Source organism: Alligator sinensis, unplaced genomic scaffold, assembly GCF_000455745.1.
Source record: "Alligator sinensis unplaced genomic scaffold, ASM45574v1 scaffold882_1, whole genome shotgun sequence".
NCBI lineage: Eukaryota > Metazoa > Chordata > Crocodylia > Alligatoridae > Alligator > Alligator sinensis.
The window spans coordinates 568,451-591,811 of NW_005842500.1; the positions used below are offsets into that span (position 1 = coordinate 568,451).

Genomic DNA, 23,361 nt, shown 5'->3' on the forward strand with positions numbered 1-23,361 from the left:
GGTTGTGCTGCCCCCCTTAGGGGGGGGGGGGCCTGGGCCGGGGCAGGGCAGCGCAGGCAGCAGCAACACTGGGAGGGGAGCGACAGCAAATTTTGGGGTGGCTGTAGCCCATCTTGTAGCCCCACCTCTCAGCACTACTGCCGCCCACTTCACCCCCCACCCACCCTGAAAATCTGATTAAACTTTAAAAAAGTTAAACCAAAAAAATTCCTTTAATCAAAACCCATGAATCAGTTTCATTTCTCTCTTTCTTTTTTTTAATCACTCCTTACATAGAATATATTTGTTATGTACATGGTATAATTTTATATCAAAGCCAACCAAGCTATAAATTAAAACAGAGATAACCATGAACAGTGGTAGTAACATTCTATTAGCTACTTTTTTCACTCGTCCAAGACAAGCCTAGACAAATTTGCAGTTTCTGGCATGATGTGCTCCAAAGTACATATTCCATAAAGCACTTGGGGTACCCATACATGTGCTCCAGGGTAGGAAGAGGCCTTTAATTACAGTGGCTCTTGGGAGCCGCTAATTAACATGCCCACAGTGTCTCATGTGTTCAGTGTACCATATTTCAAAATGGTGCTGGGGGGGACTTTAACTAAAGCTTGTTCAATGAGCTTTAGTTAGAGCAGTGTTTCTCAACCTTTTAAGTAGCAAGTACCCCTTAACTTCTGAACATTTTAATAAGTACCCCAATACTCAATTTTCCAGGGGATTTCATATTTACAGACTAATGTGTGCCATATGTTGGAAGAAGGGCTGCTTATATAAGGCCATGATATGACAGATGTTTGATCTGGTGTGGATAGGGTTGCCACCTTTTACACCAGGGGTGCACAACTCAAGTATGTACCTGAGATAGAGGTGATGTAGGCCAAAGCTAGGAGGGCTGAATTATTACTGGGGAATTTAAAGTGCTGTGCAATACGTGGTGCACCAAATTTTTTGCCATGGTTTTGAGAGGAAAAGAGGGTGAGAGAGAGAGAGAATGTTGGGGTACCCACATATGCCCTGCCTGTGTCATGTACCCCCAGGGGTATGCGTACCACAGGCTGAGAAACTATGAGTTAAAGCACTCCCACTACCAACATGGGGACACTGAATACGCAAGACACTGCAGCACACTGGAGCATTCTGATTAATCAAAACATGTTGGAGCACGTGTAAAAGTGCCCATGGATTCTGACAATTTTTAGCATTTTTTGGCACTTGTGATTTATAATAACTACCCCTCATGATTTATGGAGTATTTTTAGGATGTTTCAAAATCTTAACATGACATTTACAGTACACATGATCAACCACTAATTCTTACTAGTTTTAACATGCTTCCAGACTACTCAGACAACAGATTTCAGCAATGTCTAAGAAGGATAGCAGAGGGAAGCTTTTAAGCCATTAAATAAGTTCATCAACAATTATTCAGTGGTGATTTATATTTAATATTCATTGCCATCTTTTGCTTTTTATCTGATGTGCAGTTATTGTCTTGGTCAAAATGGGTCCATCAAAATGAACATATTTACTTCCCAAGTCTCCTTATTCTGATTTCCTTTCTGTGCCATTTTTAAGGCTCAACCAACAAGAAATCAACAGATTTCCACACAGGTAAGGTCTGCTCATATGCTACCAACTGTAGACCCAGAGGCCATGTTAATGGGAGTTTTGCCACAGACATCAAAGCCCATGCAATACCAGATGTATTTGCCTCAAGTGTCACCAATGTATCTGCCAACTCAGTTATAATCTCATAATTAATTATTTTGTTTTTATTTAGATTGGTCTTTATTTCTCTCTGAAGCAAACAAATATTGAGAAGTGAAAACATTGCATAAGAATAACAGCACCTTAGGGCACTGCAATTATGCAGTCCGTTTCAACCTGCCTGAGCCCAGGAGGTATTGACTGCCCTCGTTTCCCACACACTGCAACAGCAGTACAACATAGTTATTTGTCACGAACCCCACTATGAGCGGCAGGGTTTGGGGGGCATCACACAAATTCTCTGGTGTTTATATTTCACCGATATGGCTTGCGTGGTCTCACTGGAAAGTCCATGTTACACTATATCCATTTATTTCATGTTTATCACTGTTACATTATGCTGTCTGTTTATATTTTTATGATTTTGTATATGGTTTGGTCAAGGGATCTGAGAGAGACATATTCAGGAAAAGGGGCTAGGCAGAATTGCTAATTATCCTTTGCCATTGCGCCACTAGGATAAGAACTGCCACTCCTAGGCACAGTCAGGAGAGCTTTTTGGGTTGGGCACTGGCTGCCTGCAATGGAAAAGTCAGCTCCTCAATAGTGAAATCATCTGAGAGAAATGGCCCATCAGCCAGAGGAATGCCAATTGTCCCAGGGAGAGAAGTTTCTGGAGACTCATGATGAGGAACTGGGACAATGCTGATGAGGGTGGGTGCTGGCTTGGAGGTATTATAAGGGCTGCTTGTAAAGTGGTCAGGGTCTTTTGGAATTTTGCAGGCTGGAGAAGCATCCACGGTTGCAGCAGCCAGGGCTGGTAGACTAAGCAGAAAGGCTGATTTCTAAAAACACTGGCAGAACTCCCATGGGGGGGGCTAAGTGGTATCCAGTTGAGAAGGTATGAAATTTTACCTGTCTTTTGTTCTGTCTTCAAACTTATGATCAGTTTTTCATGTACAAATCTTTTCTCCTACATAATAAAATCCTTTTGTTGTTTTGTCTCCTCACTCGATTGCTTGTGGCACAGAGCCATCTGTGATATTCCAGACTTACCCACTGTACAGCAAGGGGAACGTAACTTTTTTGCAACAACAGAAAGGGGAGGTCACCTAGGGCTGACAGAGATGCCCCCGCTGCATCTATGAGGTCCAGTACAAAGGCAGTGGAGTTGAGGCTTAGTGGGATAAAGGAGTTATACCTAGACAAACTTTGGTCTATTCCTTGGGACAAGCAGTGGGACAGCAGGAAGATGCTTGGGGCTCTGGGGGGGGGACCCTGTGGATGGGTTTGTGACAGTTTTATAGTCCAAAGGGATGGCATGTTGTATGGGATATTCACCCAGAATGGGCCTAATAGCCAAACAAGAGCATATAAACTCCATGATTAAATCCCAGAATGGAAATTAAGATGCATCTAAATACCCACTTTAGACAACTAACAATAGATTTGAACATCCAAGTTCTACTGATTTCCAAGACTTGATGGGACCAACTGTCAGTTATTCTAAGAAGTGCTGAGAGCCCTTACAGCCCACTGAGGTCAGTAAACCTATCACAAAATGAGGAAGTCTCTTCAGAAGTTTGTTACAGAGATGGAAAAATCTCAACGCACTAAATCAGTGGTATTCAAACTATGGCCCACAGAGCTGAGTCATCTGACCTGTGGGGCTCCTCACAGATCCGGAAATTTGGCAGCTCTGGGAGCCCGATGACAACATGGCCACCACTTCCCTGCCGCTAGGTTTTTGGATCTGTGGGGAGCCCCACGGACCCACATGCTGGACTGGGCTAGTGCACAGAGCTAGTTCTTGGCTTGACTCAGCAGATGGCCCCCGATCCAGCAAGCGGTCCCAGACCCGGCATGCAGGGTCAGTCTATGTATCAGACCTGGCCTGCGTACCTGGCCCTGCACAATAGATCCAGTCCACGGACTGGCTGCACCCCATTCATCCGGCCCATGAACAACTGTTGTCTCCCGAGATCAGGGGGCTACCATTCGGCGGCAAGTGGGGACTGCCCGCAGCTGCTGGCGGCAGTGCTGGTGAGTGGGGACCGGACATGTCGGCAGCGAGGGGGGCAGGTGCAGGCAGCGACTGTCCACAGAAGCCAGCAGCAGCTTTGGTGGCGGCCAATCAAAGGGGGGCATGAGCCGTAGCCCCCCAGTGTGTTTGCTCTACGCATCACTTATGATCCAGCCTGCATGCCACAAAAGTTGAGCACCACTGCATTAAACATACTCAATAAAGAAATAGTAATCACTTTGGAAAAACATACCTCATTGCACATGGAGCCTAACCTTGAGTTTATTGGGTCAGATGCTAAGCCAGAGCACCTGGGAGAATTATCATGTGATGAATGCTAAATGCTAAAACTCCTGCTTTTTAAATATTCTTTTTTCTGGTAATAATAAGGTATTCAATATAAAAAATCATAGGGGCACCCAAATGCTGCTTACTCACCCTGCAATGAATCACTACCACATGCTGAGGGTCACTGTTCAACCATGACTCCATGGCCTTGCAAATGGTGCACAACTTATCCAGGGGAGGGGCATGCAAGTCAGGCCACCCCACATCCATTATCTGGAATCAAGAAAAGCAATTTTACTTTCTATTTACAAATTCATCTCAACACTCTCACAATCTGACATAATACTACCCCCTAGGATATGCCATGATTGTACAAGGTACCCTCTTCTCCCAAAACAGAAAAATCTGTGCAGAACAGAATCACAGCACAAATTCATTATTTAAAAATACCTTTTTGTGACATCAACAAAACATCTGCATGCATCTCTTAGAACAGAAGTATTTTTTTCTATCAGTACTAATTCACTTGAACTTTTGGCAAGTATGAAGAAATCTTATTCGTGCTCTAGCTCAGGGGCTGGCAACTTTTAACAACCCAGTTCAGTGTGGGCTAGGTTGACTTTGGTGGTGTCAGTGGTGGGGGGCTTTCTGTTCAATCTGGAGGCCAGGCAGCTGTTTCCCCCAGCCCCCTATTCCCCAGCTGCAGCAAAGGTGCAGCTTCCATCCACAGGGAAACTGTGCCAGGGCTGGGCAGCTGGAAGCTGCGTCCTCACTGCGGCTGCCTCCGCCACCCCGTCTCCCACCTGTGATGCAGCTCACCACCCAGCTAGAAACACCACCTGCACCATAGCCCAGGTGTAGCAGCTGAGGGAAGCAGCAGCAGCATAGGTGCAGCTTCCAGATGTTCAGTGCACTGCCTTATCATCTGGCCTCAGCATGGGCACAAGCATAGGCAAAGCCCTCTAGCTCCATGGACTGAATTTGGTCCATGGGCTGTGTTACCAACCCTTGCTCTAGCTGGTCAGACATTTTCTTACAATTTTCTGTTGAAAAAGGCTGACTTATTGAAGTGGAAATGTATCACAAGAAAGGGCCAGTTCTGATGAATTTCCCATGGAAAAAAAGAAAGAAAAAAAAGTTAGGAATCATCTCATTCTGACATTTTGAACTACAAAGTTTTGAGGATTATTTTTTTCTTGTTGTTCAAAATGATGCTTCATTTAAAAAACAGTAAAATCATTTTAAAAAGTCAAAATTGGAACATAAAATTTTGATTGACCTAGATCAGGGATCAGCAATGTTTCCAGCAAGGGACTAGAAAAGGGTTGGGCAAAATATGGCCTGTCAGCTGACTGGATCCAGTCTGCGGGGGGTGCCCACTAATTGATTGGATCCAGCCCACGGATGTCCCCACAGTGCTATGCATAGTGGCTAACTGGGGCAGCCCGTGCCACTCTCCAGCCCGCACCCACTGGCCCTGGTCCAGGCCTGCGTGCACAGCTCTCAGCGGGGCTGCTGCTAGTGCAGCTGCACCTGCCCGGGTGTTGCTAAGTTCCCTACCCCTCCAGCAGCGCCTCCTCCTCCTGTTTCTGTTCTGCCGCTCCGGATGGGGAAGAAGCTTCAGCTGGCTGGCTCCTTCCCCACCATGTAGCTCCCTGCTGCCTTCCACCTACTTGGCCAACCAGTGCCAGGCAGATAAGCGTGGGCTGGAGTGTGGTATGGGCTGCACCGTGGTGTGGGCGGTGCCAGGCAGGGTCAGCCCCACATGGAGCACAGTGGGAGCAGCCACAGATCGCACTGCCTGGGCAAACTCTGCTACACAAGCCCCCTGCTCCCTCACCCCTAGCCAGCTCCTGGGACCTAGTGCCCAGGCAGCAGCCCCTGCACAGGGCAGGGGCACGCAGGGAGCAGATCGGAGCTCTGCCCTGGGCTCGACCCTGTCACTGCCTCGCAACCCTGGCCTTGCCCAAATGTACTGTTCCCAAACACTGCTCCCTGCCACCCTTGGCCCCATTCCACACAGGAAGTTTGGGTGTGTTGTTGCAGCGGGGGGGGGGGGCGGTGCTGATTTGGTCCACCATAACTCATCAAAACTCCCTATGTGGTGCCCAGGCCCAAATAATTGCCCACCCCTGGGCTAGAATGACCCAGCTCAGATATGAACAGGGTGAGCACTAGGACCCAGCCACCTCTGCTGCTTCTTCCTGGTTCCTGTCTACCAGAGGCCATGCTGCCCAATTGGGACACAGCATAGGGAGAGCTCCCCATCTGCTGAAGCCCTGGGTACCCAGCTGTGGGGTGATGCTTGAGGATCTCCCCCTCCACTATAGGCTCCAGTGCCTGGCTGCTGTATGGCATGGGCAGAGGACCCTGCTGTTGAAGCCATAGTTCTGGGCCTGAATCCAAAGGGGCTACAGACTGGATTCTACCACAGGCCATACGTTTCTGAACCCTGATCTAGATAGTTGTGGGGTTTTTGGTTTAGAATATTTTTGGAAATGTCAACTGGTAGTCTTGATTTGGGCAGGGAATATTCACTGGGGCTTTTTGGAGTATTTGGGCGGGGCACTTACCTGGGGCTTTTTGGAGCTTTTATCTAATAGCTGATTCAATCAGCTATTAGATAAAAAAACACCAAAGAGCTGCACTAAAGCGCTCAATCTATAAAGACGTAGGGCGAGCCAGGTCCAACTAACGCAATGCCTCTTCTGGGCGCTGGGCTTGGCATGGGAGCATGCCAAGTTTAAAGTAAAGCACCTTTTTTCATATCTGCAAGCAACATATCGTTCAAATTCCAAAAATTGTAACCTTGAGTCTTATAGCATACACATTTCAGCTGCTTACAGGGTACAAGACAGAACTTCTAATGTCTCAATTATATTGTCTCAACAGTCCAACCATTGTTAGGCCCCCATAATGCCTTTGCTGCATGTGTACGTCCATGCTGTTCTAGGCCCCAGGTAACCATTGAAAGGCTTTTAAAGATTTCAGTGAGCTAAAGTCCCAGATGGATATTCAACCTTCCAGGTTCCCCTCTCACTCCTAAGAAAATGTGGCAACAAATGAAGATAAAAATCAGGGAACAAAAGCTATGTGGGAGAGCAAAGATATGAAGATTTTCTGTTCTTGTTATAGCTTTTCCAGTGTGCAGAGCTATACTTGGGAAGAAATGAAGAAAATGCTATGAAACATGAACTTATGTTGAACTGAGTTTGTCAGCTTCAGACTACTGGGGTGTACACAGTTAAGACATTATCTGACCATAGATACTGTGTGGACACATGGAAAGCAGACAGGGCACACGGCTCACTTAAGTCAATGGTGATATTTTCATTCACTTCCAAGGTGCTCAAATCAGGTCTTACATGTAAAGCCACAGTAAACAATGAAACACTTTTGTAAAACGTAGCTCTCGTGCACAAAGCTACAACACTGGAAAATGAATTAAAAGGGTGGTTGTTGTGGTTTTCTGAACTTTTCCAAAAGTTGTTATCAAACAATATACATCAAAGCATGTATAGCTTTAGGGCTCACAGGAACCTACTCATACTATATTTAAGTCTAGCAAGTGAGGTAGGTTATGAAAGAAAACCAGTACCTTTGGGTTGAGTTTGGCAAGGTCATATCTTTTTTCAGAAAGGTTTAACACCTGTTTGGGAAGATGAGAGAAGAAGAAGAAAAAGAATTAAACACTGATATTTCATAACGTATGTGGTAAATCACTGTGTCAAAAATGTATTCTAATGAAATTAAATTATAGTGGTGGGCCTTCATATTTGTTATTTGCTTTAAGTAACTAAATTAGTATTTGAAGTTAGATAAGCTTAGTGCTTGCAATATTCAAGATCTTTATTCAGAGCAAGTACACTAAAGTATAAGAGGAAACTACAGATACTAATACCTATATATGTATCTTAAATAAATGAAAAAATAAACCTAAAACAGCATTTGCTTTTACTGAGACCAAAGAGTGAGATTGAAAACACAATCTGTACATGCACCACAGTGGTACTCTATTCCATTTACTTTCCCTCAGATGTGATCAGAGATATCCATATTACACAAAGCAGCTGCCCAGCATAGTCAGGTCTGTGAATGTGCCAGGTTCCTGGCAGATTTACATACCTGACTTTAGGTTTTCAAGTTTGAAAATGTGGTCTGTGTGAGACTGAACAGGAAGTATATGACAAAAGCAAGCCTAGACCCAAGATTTCCCAGCTCCTGTATCTAACCTGCAAGATTTTACTGTTTCTGTGATTCAATCATATAGTTAAGTCTGCTGGATCCCAAGCACTCAAGGAAATATATGGGAAATATATACTAGCATATTTCATGCATTTCACTTTTAAGCAGCATTTAGTAACATTAAATTATGGAAATATCTATGCTAAAGAAATAAAATTAATGTCATTAAGCCTGATTTGTATTTAAACTTTATCCTTCTTATACTACCCTGCCAGTACAAGAGGCTTTGCTATGAACGTTAATTGCACTCACTCTGCTACTTAAGTATCACGACCATGAGCACTTTCTCTGAAATCATTTAACGCCTCTTAAAACTATCCTTAAACTGTAAAAAAAACAAAAATGCTCTTTAATCCAACATGTTGATTTGTACAGTAGACAGATCATTGAACGACTTAATTATTTAACCACAAGCACATACGTTTACTATATTTTGCACATGCAAAAAGCTGTAAGTCGATACCACCTGCAGGCAAGACCCACCTATTTTATTTTACCTACCTATTGCTATGTCTATCTCGGTCATTTTTAACCTTCTTAGATTCATAGCACCCCCCCAAAACTTTTCAAAATTTAGCAGCACCCCATTTAAAAAACAAATTTAAATATATTATGCATGGTATAATATAAACATTATAATTATTTTATTAATCAATATTTTAGTAACAGATTCAATCATTATAATTATATTATATTCACTGCCACTGCTGCTATGGTCAGGTGGAACTGTGCCATGCACCTCCTGCAGGGACAGATCAGGAAGTGGCTGTGGCAGGAGCTCATGCTTTTGCTACAGTCCTTCCCTATCTGACCCTGCACTGTATCCCCTAAAGGCAGAGGCACAGGGGACAGATGGAACTACTCCATGTGCCTATGTTTTCAGGAGGTATGTCAGAGCTGAACTGAGAAGCAGCTGCAGTAGAAAGTTGTGCCTGCCTGCAATACATTATGCGGGCAGGCATACCACTTCTGCAGCAGCTCTTCGTGATTTAGCTCTGATGTGCCTCCTCGAAACTGAGGCATGAGGGGCAGTTGCACCCTGCAATGGCAGTGGTAACAGCACCAACACTGCAGCACACTGGCAAGTTCTCAATGCCATGTTACCCCAGGTGAGAACCACTAGTCTACATCATGGGGTTTATACTGCTGCTGCTGCTTTAACTGGAAGCAAAATGGTCAACACAGACCTCAGAGGCAGCCAGAGAACATGCTGGCAGCAGGGATATCTCTGCCACTCCAAGTTATACCAGCTCCCCTGAATAGCAGATGCTTTTTTCTACTAGGAGAGCTGTAAGTTTGCTAGATCAGCTGTGGGGCATCATCTTTGCACATCTCACCAACAAGTGCTTTACAGACAAGGCCTGTAAGGCAACCCTACTAGAAACATCATATGGAACCAGTATAATTTGATTAAGATTACTCTATAGAAATAGCTATATAATTTGATGAGGAAATGACACATTCATTAAACATTCCTAGAGAACTTAGCATTTTATATTCCTTAAAGAGAATTCTACAGGCTGGTTTAAAAATGCTGTAGAATGGATAGCAAAACATTTTAATAGTTTTCAATATGGAAATCATCATCATCCAGTAAGAATTTCTCACTCCTTCTATACAATTCAGACTTCTAATCATTTTAAAGCATTGTTTAAATATGGCCCTGATTTTGGGGGTAGTTCAACTAATGACCGAGATGCCAATCTTACCAAAGCTTTATACTGTGGGTGGGGGCAGCAGGCACACTAAGCTTTGTAATAGCCTCATATGGGAGGCCTGAGGTCAAGACACACCAACATCTACATTAAGGGTGCAAAACAAGGGGCTACTTGTAGCTGCTGAACTGTAGCAGTGCCCTTGGAAAGTAGGGGAAGGAGTAGATGATTAATTTAATTTCCTTTAGTTTATCTGTTGTGGTGCATACAGAGCCCAGTTATTCAGATCCTATGTAAAGGACATGAGTGTTTTCCCTGTGTAGGGACAGATCCAGGCAGGTGCAGTAGAACAGCTGCACTCCCTTTTGATTGCTGGTCCATCCAAAGTTTTAAAAAAACTACTGGGCAGTGGCAGCATGCTCTATTCAGGGAGTGGTTAGAGATTTTCTTGACTTCATGGCTCATTATAATCTGCCTGATTCCTTCTAAACTCTTCACTCCTCAGGTGACCCTTTCTCCTTTTTTAATGGTCTTAATGTTCTACTAACTAGACTATTCTTTCTTTTGCAATTCTGTTGTCTAATAGCTGCTCCTGGTGATGTAGCTCCTATTTCACTGCCCTGCTGACTGTTTTTAACTCTAGCTAAAAACATTAACTCAAGGGTGGAAATAACTCTCAGTGAATACCTGGATGCACTGTCAAGATGCTCAAGAAGACTTGATTTTGTGTTATGAATCGGAAAGAGATGTACGTTTAATTCTAAAGACTACAGGCCTAAAGAAACAACATCTTTAGAGTATTTTTTTAGCTAGTTTGTTCTGCATTATATAGAAAATTAACGCACATACCAATAAAGCCGAATTTATTTTTGCTTCTACCTTAAACTGAATAATATGGCCCTAAGGCCCCTAACCATATTAGTAAATCTTTTAGTTTCTTTTTACCAGGAGAAAAATTATGTATTATATGTGAAGATGCATGGCACCATCTGTACCCCTATTTTCAAAATCGTAGATCCGTCCATGTCCCTGAGTATATTCACCGTTAAGGACTTTGTGAATCTGTTTTATATTCTTTAAATCAGTTTAATGCTCATGAAGTTTTTGCAGGTGGTAGCGTAGGAGAAAAAAGACTATCTATTTACACCCAGAAGAAGTAAAAGCTTCCCCATCCTTGCCTCAATCCTTACCGAGAGAAAGCACCTTGGCAAGTGATAAAATAGTTTACTTTTCTCATTTATAGAATCACAAGGTTCCAAGGAACCTGGGCAGTCATCTAGGCAACTTCCTGCACAGCTGCAGGATGTATGGTTTCTAAACTATTCCATTCTATGATCCTCTTCACCTTCACCTTATATTCCTAAGCAATATAAATTGAAGACAATTTTCCCTTTTAAAATGATTTCTAAATCATAACATGATCAAATAGTAAATGCTCCAAAACTAAAAATATGTTGTCTAAAAAGACTATTAAGGCTAAGCGGAAATCTTATTCCATTTAGACGTAGAATATACCAGTATCAATTCTACCATATTATCTACAAACTCAAGTAATAAAAAGTAAGGACATGAACAGCTAAGGATATAATAAACAAATAACTTATCCTTACCAAGTTTAATTTAATGTACCTTAAGTTACAACACAACAGCCTAAACTCAGATTCACAGGTCATGGTTTTCTTTCTTCTTCTTTTTTTTTTTTTTTTTTTTTTTTGAAGGTGGGTGCCTAATGAAAAGCTCTTAAGTTCATGCTTAAGTACACGTTAAGTGTTTGACCACCCAAACAGCACCTTCTAAAGTCAATGAAAACCATGTTGTCTGAGGGTTCATTAATTATAGTGATTGACTTTTGGGGATACTGTCATATACAGATATCTCCCCAAATTGGATTTAAAACTCTTGTGTTTGATCTCTATCAACAGATTACGTTAAACTATGCTTATTTTTTATCGTTTTTGTGTTTGAACGAACCATGGTATTTAGTATGAATGTATCATTATACTTTTATAATATGACTTAATGGTTGTCCAGTTTCTAAGTGGCTGGGGACCCCATGCCCCACAGACTGAACCTGGAATGCTGAGTAAAGTGAAAGGGCCATTAATCCTTCACTGCTGTGTACCACCAAAAAGTCCTGCAGAGTCATGTATTAAATAGGACATACAGAGGACATGAGACAGCACTGCAAGCATAGCTCAAGTTTAGTACCTGTACATGATGCAGTTGGGATGTATACATTAGTTGTGCATGAATGAGCACTAAAAGCTTGTGTTTCTCAGGTAGAATCACATTGCAAGCTTGTTTATGTCAAGCTTACCCTCCTGAAGCTGAGGATTCTGTTCTAATAGTTTGCACATGCTATCTAAAAATAAGTTCAATTAGCAGCAGAAATGCTGGCTCTGGTTTTTAAGCGCTCTCAGAGAATGAGGCAGCACATACCACTGAGTTTAAATGTACTAATCAGAAAACACACAGTGTAAGAGAATAACAGTTCTGGTCATCATAAAAGATTCTGAATGTGGAGTTTATTAGAAATTTGCTCAGAACCTTATTTTCTTCAGAAAATAAATAATAGGGAAAAATCAATCTAAATCAACTTAAATGAAAAAGAACTGAATGGAACAGATTAACAAACAACCTACCCTTTAGGTAACATCACAGTCAGAAATGGTGACAAGTAGGAGAGGATGGTAAGACACTAGCAGACATCCCACTGAGGATCTAGATTTCACCAGCTACTAGAAAAAAACATATTCTGCAGTATGGCATCTGGATCTTGTGGGGGCTTATTTTGTTTCATGAGAACAATCCCTAAACCTATTCCATTGCAACATCTGTAAAATGTACAAACAAGCCACTCAGAATGTATACTGCAGTGCCACCAACAGGAAGGTGTCTTGCACTACTCAACTTGCATGCCTGAGCAAGATAAATTATGCCAGTTTCAGGTCTCTCGCAGCTGTAAAAATGGAATAAAGTTGTATTTTCAGCACCACTTCTGATTCATATTGGTGTCAGTATCTAAAACGAATGAATCTGCACTCACCAGATAGTTATCTCCATGTTTAGATTTAAGCATTCGGGTTACATCTTGCAGGTTGTGCAGGTACGTTTCCTCTGAACAGGTCGCAGGAAAGGACACAGCAATGATCCGCTCCGTGATGTAAGTTAGGTCAAGTTCATAGCCCTCCTCCATAACGTGATCAAAGTCTGCACTTCTGGTAAGAATTAGATGTGACAGTTTGGGTGAAGTAGTGGAAAGAAGTGAAGGAAAAAAAGAGAAAGGTAATGAGTAGAAATTTCTACTTGGGTTCATAAAAGGGCATCTATGGCTCCCGATATTTCATTTGAAACTGCAGTTCATAAATGCTGTCAACAAGCAGTAAAAAATACCCTTTCACTATTATCAGTGATTTTCCAACCGGGGCACATGTAACCCAAGGGGGTACACAGTTCTTTGCCAAGGGGTATGTGCCTAAATTTTAATAAATCTGGTGGGGCTTCTGATTGGTCTATGTGTAGTGAATAATAGCGTCACCAGACTTTGACAGTAACATCCTAAGGGATGAAACAACAACTTTTGAATATTTTTTTACCTAGTTTGTTGTGTGTTATAGCAAACAACATATAGTAAATTAATGCATATTCCAATAAAGGTATATTTATTTTTGCTTCAATCTTAAGATGAACAATATAGCCCTAAGGCCCCTAACCATATTAGTGAAGCTTCTAGCTTCTTTTTACGAGGAGAAAAATTATGTATTATCTGTAAAGATGCACAGAAATCATACATGCAGAGATGCGTTGGGTGTACGGGATACAAACAGCAATATTTTACAAGTAAAATTTGAAAATCCCTGTGCTATATACATTTTAATACACTTCTGAAGGATTTTTTTACTGTATTTTTAACCCTATTTTATCATACAGTGAATCAATCGTGAAGGCAGGACTAGAACTCAGAAGATGTCTGGCTCCCCTGCAGTACTCATCCCACCATCTCCCAGGTGGGAGCATTCAGAAATGTGATCATAATATAAAAGGATCTTAGAAAAAAAGCATTGTATTAACTGGACACGGAAAGCAAACTCTTTCTTACCTGCAATGATAACCTATCCAAAAGTGGACTGAGGCATGCTGACAGAGTAGGACAGAATCTTGCACTAGTGCTACCTGCACTGCACTGGTTTGGTGTATGCCTTCTGGGCTGTGAGTCTATCAGCCTCATGATTACTTCTGGTGAAATACTTCCTTCTACAAAAGGCAGCATAAGGCCTGTGCAACATTTAAATGCCACTTGTGCTTTATATACTGGGGGGAATAAAGAATAGGCTTCTATTCAGCCTGTGCATTTAAATTGTATTTGAAGTAGGAGCATGAAAAAGAAATGAGAATATTCTGCTGCTGAAGGTGCTTATATTAGTTTCATTAAAGCTTAATAAAGGATTGATCTTTCACATACCCATGACAGATCAATCCTACAGCCACTGCAAATAAAATGTCATGCACTTTTCCTTCAAAGACAATAAACTAAGTGTCTTTAAATGTGACATTAGCTTGGAAGGACATGCCCTACATTGGACCAATTCAAGAAAGCATCACAGGACTGTGATAGTACAACCCAAATGCTAAAGAAATACTTACTGTGATACTTTGTCACAACAGAATGATGAACTTTTGGAACAACTGCTGGAAGTCTGAAAAAAACAAGCCAACACAGGGATCAGGTTAATGGCTTCCTTGCTAATGAACGTGGCTGCCTTTATGTTTTACAGTGTGAAGTTTCTTCATCAAAAAAACAAAAAAACCCACCAACCTGTCAAAAACCAGTCTATGGGCCTGAACCAGCATATGGGCAGTGGATAGGGATAATCCACTGTGCTGGCCCAGCCCTGCATGCCGGACTGGGTCACAGACCACCTCTATGAGCTGGATCCTGCCACACCCTGACTCTGCATGCCAGCACAGGGCCATGTCACCTAGCCTGCAGAGCTCCACAAAGGTCCAGAAATTTAGCAGCAGGGGAGCTCCAGGAACCATGGCAACTAACACTGGCACGCCACTGCACCCCTGCCACCAAATTTCCAGACTCATGAGGGGCCCCCAGGCTACATTGCATGACTTTGGACACCACATTCAGCCCATGGGACAGCGAATCATCTAGGGTCAGTGGTATTCAACCTATCATTAAACTTGAAAACAATGCTAATGTGTCTCTAGTCTTCCTCTTCTTTCCATCACTAGAGAGTGGTCCCCAAAGTGTTTTCCACCTCTAGAAGCAAAATGAATTTATTTCAAATGTTGGTATTTCTGTCTCCATTATAGCTTTTTGTGCTCAGTGACACTGACACGATAGTCACAGTGGTTGTTTGGTGTTTATAAATACATTTATCTTCAAAGATGTGGTTGGATAATACAATGACAGACTCACAAAGCACTACTGCATTTACACAACTATAACTCACAGCAGACCAAACAATCTTACCCACATATCTAGTCCATTGCCAAAATATAACGCGTCATAATATGATTTTACGCATGTTTTGACCATTATTCCAAACATAATGGACATTACCAGCGTAAGCCAAAATCCATATACAAATCCCTACTGTTTCACATATAAGTTTCTACAGCAAGAGAAAGACTGTTTACCCAACACTGTTGACATTTGTCATGAAGGTTAGAGAAGGAACTCAAATCCTCCACATTTGAATTGGGATTTCTAGGCTGGTGGATCTAGGGTTTTGACATGGGCCCTATGAAAGTAAAGAGATTTCCTCATAATCAACTGATGAATATAATTATTAAATAATTACTTCATAGTGAAAAGAGTAGGCAAGATGAATAACTCTCTCACACTTCAATAACATATATGTTGGAGTAAGTTCTAATTATAATTAAATTTGCTCCATAGGAAATGCATATTTAATTTCTGTAATTATTTTTCATTTTGTATTAACAGAGACTAAGAATTAAAGTGCCCTGTGAGCTTTCAGGGATGAATTAAATGTTAACAAGAAATAATATGGCAATAGAAAAACATGGAACATTTTAGACTTTGTCCTGCCCCTCGTGTGTATGTGAGTTTTTTTAAAACCATATGAACACTTAGTAACTCATTAAGAAGTAGGTTTTTCTCATTCATCTCTCTGCCTCTGATTTGCATGTACAGTACAGAGCAGCAAACAGTGAAGTAAGGGTAAACAAAGGTGGAACTCAGACCAACCAAATCAATATCATTTCTGAAAGCCAAATACTCGTGAATGGTTTAATTTATGCTTGGATGAGGTAGCAGCCTCACTACTTTTCATATAAGAAAAAAAAAATCTAAGACACTGCTCCTGGACTTTTTCAAATGCATTGTTTATCAAAAGTAGGAAACTGCTTAGACACACAAAAATGCATAGACTTGGTACGTGTCCTTTCCACAATCTCTGGAAATAAGCTGCTTTGGAGACTTTAAAATGGGAAAGAATGGAAGTGTAACATATGCATCCTCTAGACAGTGAGACCTGGGTACCAAATCTGTCAGATGCCAAATGCCTCCTGTGATGTGACAGACATCCTCAACTTCCATTCATTCCAGTGGTAAAAAGCGAGTAAGCTTTGAGCAGTGTAGGAAGCTCTCAATCCTTTTCACAAACTGTCTTTTAAGACAGATGTTCTCAGGGCTTGGAAAAATGTACCCAGAACTCACCAAGTGCTACAAGCAGTAAATAATTAATAATAAACATATAAACAACCCTCAACAGTGAAGTCTTTCAAGTAGAGAAGAGATTTGCTGAATGTTCCTCTTTCAGTTGCCTGATTAACTACTGGTCATCCTGATGGGCAGAGATCCAGGTTTTCTGTTTCCCACGGAGTTAAAAAAACCTGGAGTAAACTACGGATTTTAACCTTTTACTGGAGGCAAACGCGGATTTTTCATTTTACTAGAGAGACTTGCGGATTTTGCAGTTTTCCGATGACTCCTCTGCAAGTTGGCAGAGTTCCAGCCTCTAAGGGGCTGAAGGTAGTGGAAGAAGGACAGTCAGGCATGGGGTGCCATGTGCACGTCCATGCCCATGGCTGCCAGGCAGCCTGGAGAGCAGCTCCAACAGCTAAGTTGAGGGATGGGGGGATTGAGGCCCCCATAGGGAGGGAGGAAGTTGGGCAGAATGGCTGGGGTTGGAGCTGCTGCCCAGCCAGGCAGTGCCTAGGACTTGGGGCCTGGGGCTGCAATGCGCGGCTGCAGGGCCCTGGCAGGGAGCAGGACGGGGCTGTGAGCAGCTCGTCCAGGGGGTCAGGGCTGGTTTTCCACTGCTGCGTGCAGACCAAGGAAGCGGGGGGGGGGGGGCCGCCGCAGTGTGTGTGACCTGGTGCTGCAGGGAAGAGTGGAGCCATGTGGGAAGCTGCCTGCCACTGCGAGCTCTGTGCTGCCCGCATCCCCTGCATGCAACCCTGTGCTGCCACTCCTGATGCAGCTGTGTAGGCAGGGGACATGTTGCCAGGACAGCATGGAGGTCACAGTGGCAGGCAGCTTCCTGCTCAGTTCTGTTATTTGTAGCACAGGGTTGCAGAAGCACCAGGGGAGGGCAGCAGGGCAAGAGTCCACCAATGCACAGCAAATATGTGGGGGACATGGGTCCTCCTGACCCCCGGGAGTGTGCACCACAGCAGAGAGCAGTCCCCCCTCCACCCAAGCCCACAACGGGCCAGCAGCAGGCAGCAGGGTGGGGAGCCGGGCTCTGCTCTGCTGCAGCAGCTGCCTTCTGCCAGGGGAAGTGGGTATGGACCTGGGTCCCTGGCCTCATAGTTGTGGCAGCTGAGGGCCCCCAGGAGAGTTGGGGGAGCAGGAGCTGTGGGTGGGGGGTGATGGCTTTCACTTTAATCACAGATTTGGGGGGGTTTTATCAGAGAATTTTCTTTCTTTCTTTTTTTTTTTTTTTTTTAATCAGAGAATTTTCAATTTTTTATTATTAGGGAAAACCAGCATCCCTGATGATGGGTAGGCTGAAGAGCCTCCTATACCTCTGTACTTGCCAACACTGAGTAACTTAACAGAGAATTCTGCTGCATTTTCAAATTTAATCACAGATTTGGGGGGGTTTTATCAGAGAATTTTCTTTCTTTCTTTTTTTTTTTTTTTTTTAATCAGAGAATTTTCAATTTTTTATTATTAGGGAAAACCAGCATCCCTGATGATGGGTAGGCTGAAGAGCCTCCTATACCTCTGTACTTGCCAACACTGAGTAACTTAACAGAGAATTCTGCTGCATTTTCAAAATCAATTATTATCTTCCTTGCTTTTTCATTGTGTTTCCTTGCTAAAACAGCAACAATAAGATACTTTATTTGAATTATTTGTGACACAAATTAGACAATAATATAGATCAAACAAAACAAAGAAATATTCTATTAAAGATGACTGTATTAATCATACATGCCAGGTCTTCGATCGTGATTAACAGCGGTAGGCTCCTTGCCGCTATCTGCACCAAAGCGACTGCTTTTCCAACTTACATAGCTTAACAGCTGGAATCACTTAAAATGTAAATTTTTAGGACTGTTTATTTTTAGGACTGTTTATAAAAATCTATCCATGTACCTGTAGCGTGGTTTGAATTTTTATCTGATTGGCTTTGTTTAAAAAAAATGCTTTCAGTCCTTAAGTCTAACCTGGGTATCATATTTAATTGCACAATCTCAGTATTTACAATACTCTCTAGGCTGTGCACAGTATGTATACTCTTTTTATATGCATTTACAATTATAGAGTGTTCCAGGTTCCATTGAACTGTAGACTCTGAAAATATATATTTAATTCAGTATGTGAAACTTTCAACCATCTTAACATGGTGCACACTATGTGCTGAATTTACTTATCCATTTACAATGTCAAGGTCACCCTGAACATTTACATGTTGATTCTTTCAAGTCAATGATTTGTTTGCTATTGGCAAAAAGCCAGGAAAACACCCTGCACGCTCTCTAACCTATCTCTTCTCCTGGCACTTTTCCCAGGTTCAAGCATTTCTTAGCTACGGAATATACCTTTCCCTCCTTGTTTTGCTACGTTTCCTGCAGTTTGATTCGTTTGCTAAATGCAGTACAACATACTACTTACATTTTCTCATGGTTCTGATACATTTTTTGCAGCTACCTTATTTCTTGAGATTTCACAAATTAATGACTGCAACACAGAACCTCAAGTGCAATTCTGAATTTCAAAACATCACAAGGGCAAGATAAGCATCTCAAAGGTTTGGCATGAAAAATTTGCTACTGTGCTCAGAGATGAAGCACCCAGATTTTTCAGGTACCATGAATCAAAAATGCATCTTTAATCTGATCCCCAAATACACAAGGGAGTTTCCCTAATAAGTGTTCTTTTCCACAACAGCTTCTCTACAAGACAAACATTATTTAACTGTGTACCCTGTGACAGGATCTGAATTGACCGGCCATTTAAAAAATAAATTTCAATTTGTAAAATATGTCTTCCCTTTTTTCAAATTAGGCATGAAGTTTAAACACTCTGATAAAACACCTTGAATCTCCACCCCTGGAAATTTTCAAGAGCAGGTTAGACAGACACCAGACTGGGGTGGTTTAATCAGGGATGATCCTGTCTTGAGCAGGAGACTGGACTACAAGGTCCTTTCCAGGGCACTGTGAGAGTTGAGCCTATAAACTGTTTTAAACTCTATTTTATGCTCTTGAGGGCTAGAGATTAAATTATACATAAACCAGTATAAGTGGAATCCGGCTCAAATCTGTAGCACAACAGAAGTTCAGTGCACATAAACCATTATTAAAATGGATGAAACTGATTTAAGATAAACTTGGATGGATGCAGTATCAGACTTAACTGATTCAGGTTAAATCAGTTTATTGAATTTCTGTCCGAGATCCCCTCCAGATTCAAGTTAACTCACAGTCCCCCAGCATCCCAGGATGCTTTGCATCTCCCTCACAAACCCTCCATTGTAGGGTGGGCAGGCTAGACTTGGCGCAAGCTGTCTGCTCCAGCTGAGCAGAGAGGTGTGCTCTAACACCCCCTAGCCTCTGACCTGGGCCCCTGCAGTCAAGTGGCTATATTTCCAGAATCAAAAGTAAATGCCTGCTCATTTGCTTATCAGTTCAATCTATTCAGCTTAGATTAACCTGAGAAGACTGAATCGATTCAGCCTTGGGCTTTTTGACTGTCTGTACTTAGCCTATGAGAACTATTAAGAGAGAAGCAATCTGACACAGTCTGCTGCTTTCTAGAGGTCTGAACTAGGTCACTTAAAAGTGGAGTTCTACTTCCCTTTGGATGTCTAACTGGCACCATGTCTAAGCCCTTTTTCTTGCCCAGAGGGAGTTAGAATCTGCATTTATCTGACTTTCCAGCACAGTGCTCTAGCCACCACAACACAGGTCAGGCATTACCCAGTCCCCTTTCCAGTATTCCATTTGAAGCTAAGCCACTACAAGTTGAATTTAATAGGCATTGGCTAAAACGGATAGAGGGCAAGGCAATGGGAACCTTTCTGCCACACTGGGAACAAGATTCCAGGTGAGACTCCAGGTCCCCCTTCCATCCAGGCTAGCAGTCATATCACCAAGTCACACAGCCTCTGGCTTGCTGTCTTCTTCCTGGCCCTATACAACTGCTGACACTGGCAGTTCTGCACATGAAGGCTAGGAACAGACATTAAACATAAACCGGCTTAAGTGATCAGAAAACAGTTTAAATCTGTAATAAAACAGATATTCAGTGCACATAAACCAGTTTGAAAATGGCCAAAACCAGTTTGAGATAAACCTGGTTGAATTTAGTGACAGGCTTAACTGATTTGGCTCAAACTGATTTATGCAATGTCTGTCCCAGACCCTTGCTGGTTTAAGATAAACCAGATACCCCCACCATCCCACCATGCTCTCTGGGGTGGGCGGGGCTCTCTGCTCCATAGCAGAGCTGGCCCTTACCGTCCGCTCTCTAGCCGAAGCAGGGGCTGGCCCTAGCAGAAACACCATCTGGCATGGCTCCGTTAAGGCAAAGTGGGCAGGGAGGGGGTTAATTCTTCCCTGCTTCCACTCTTCCCCCACTGCAGCCAGGGTCAGCCTGTCTGCTGGGGAGCAGAGGGGAGGGGGCTGCAGTGGTGGCCCCTGGAACTGGCAGACCCTAGCTGGAGGGAAGGAACGCAGGAAGGAATGAACCCTTTTCCCTGCCCCCTTCACCTTAACGGGGTCATGCTGGGTTGGTTGTCCTACAGGGTGGGGAGGGGGGCTCTGTTCCATGCTGGGGGGAACTTTTCCCTGGGGATGTCAGGGTGCTCGTGCCTGATGCAGGCGCAGCTCTGGCCAGTGCTGTGTGGAGGAGGGAGCAGAGCTTGCCTTATGCTCGAGGCTCTGCTCCCTGCACCTGCAGCTCCACCACTCTCAGCAGGGGAAGCCCTGCACTGGAACCTGCTGTCTCCTCCGCTCCCGATTGTGCAGTCCCCGCACTCTGCCGGGAGTGGAGGGAGCCCCGCCCCTGCTTCCAGGCAGAGTCCAGCATGGGACTTCCTCACTGAGAGTGCAGAGCTGCAGGTGCGCAGTGTGGAGCCTGGGGGATAGAAGTTGCCAGGCAGGCTGCGCAGAGTTGAGTAGAGGCAGTGCTGGCTGCCTCTAATCCAGGGCTCCACGCTGAGTGCCTGCAGCTCCATACTCCCAGGGAGGAAGCCCCATGCTGGACTCTGTGGGGAAGCAGGGGCAGAGCTCCCTCCACTCCTAGCAGAGTGCAAGAACTGCGCAGCCGGGAGTGGGGGAGACAGCAGACTCCAGTGCGAGGCTTCCTCTGCTGTGAGTGTTGGAGCTACAGGTGGAGAGAGCACAGCCTTGGGGATAAGGCAAGCTCTGCTCCCTCCTTCACACAGCGCTGGCCAGAGCTGTGCCTGCATCAGGCACGAGTGCCCTGGTGTCCCTGCCTGCTGCTGCTGCCAGGCAGCAGGGGCTGCATGCTATGGGGGGAGTGTGTGGGGGTCCCTACACACCCACCTCCACACCCTGCCCAGCGGAGCTCTGCGCTCCCACTGCCCCTCTGGGGGAAGGAAGAGGAGGTGGGGAGGAGTAGGGGGAAGAGTTGCCCTCTGGGCCTGGGCAGCATCCCAGAGCCCTCCCCCCTGCAACAATGGGAGAAAAACAGGGGGAAGAGTCCCCCTCTGGGGTGAGGTAGCCTCACAGAGCCCCCCTCAACATCCCACAGTGGCGGCAGGGGAGGATGGAGAAGAGCCCCCCAGCAACAAATAGGGCCTGCCTCCTGGCCCTGCAGCAGTGGGGGAAAGGGAGGAGGAAGAGTTCCCCTCTGGGGCTGGGCAGCCCGGTGTGCCAGGATTGTTCCCAGCTGTCAGGGAGCCAGTGGAGTAGGCCTGCCCATGCCCCCCGCCCCCTCTTCAGTTCAGCTTCCCTGTGGAAGGGAGGGCTGCCATAACGCCCCCAGGCTTCTGGCTTGAGCCACTGCAGGCATGTGCTGAACATCTATCCACTTGCAAACTGGTTCACTCTGCAGGTTAGACTAACTTGCAAAGACTGAATCAATTTAGGCTCGGGCTTTTTGAATGTGCGTCCCTAGCCGAACAGACACCAGAACTTTGCTGCAAATCTAACATCAGACTGTTGTTATCATATTTAAATATAATCATGTAAACTATCATGCTAGGAGTTTACCTCTGCTATTTGAAATAAAACACACGCACCATTTCAACACTGTCCTCATATTTATACCAGAGGTTATAGATAGCTTCCTGGATGATCACTGCCTGCAGGCCACTGCAAACATAAGACGGGCAGTTCCTGAACTTTGCTGCCTTTATTCACACCTGTATTAAGACTGAAGCTACTAAATGCATCCATTTTACAGTAGGAGTGATTCAGTGCTACATAAAGCATATGTCTGCAGTCAGTCCCCTGGTGTTAACTTTGTAAGAACATAGCGGGAGGAGAAAAATCTAATGGTTAGAGCACAGCACTAAGAATTAGGTCTCCTGAACTTTGCTTCTGACAGTCATGTATTCACTGCAAGACCGTGGCCAAGATGCCTGCATCCAGAATTTTTTGAGGTGTGTAATTCACAAAGGTGTTGTCCAGTTTTATTAACTATTTGTAAAATCCTATAGGTTCCTTCATGTTACAAAAATGTCCTATATAAGTCTCATTATCAATTAAATGATGACAGAGTACCCAAGAAAAGGAGAATGCTTCACAATGGGTTGCAGTGCTGGCTTAATATTGCCTATTAGCTAAATAGTTGCCCTATAGTTTGCATCCCACCTACTTCCTAAGAAAGGAACGTTTGACAGCTTATGCTTATAGTGATGAGGGAGAAACCTGGCTCATCAATTATAAGCAAGTGAAATGTCTTGGAAGTATTCGAGATCTGATACTTAGGAAAATAAAATTTCTAGCCTAGGTGCATATGAAGGACATTCTAAATGT

The 23,361-nt window shown here is 43.7% G+C and overlaps 1 protein-coding gene across 1 annotated transcript in view; it reads right to left on the reverse strand.

Moving 5' to 3' along the window:
* The window catches only part of LOC102379220 (tensin-3), a 477,473-nt gene that overhangs the window by 192,439 nt on the left and 261,673 nt on the right, over positions 1–23,361 (reverse strand). Inside the window, 6 exon segments of the mRNA XM_025212996.1 lie at positions 4,172–4,294; positions 5,059–5,082; positions 5,085–5,120; positions 7,620–7,670; positions 12,968–13,139; positions 14,566–14,618. Coding sequence (XP_025068781.1) covers positions 4,172–4,294; positions 5,059–5,082; positions 5,085–5,120; positions 7,620–7,670; positions 12,968–13,139; positions 14,566–14,618 — 459 coding nt within the window.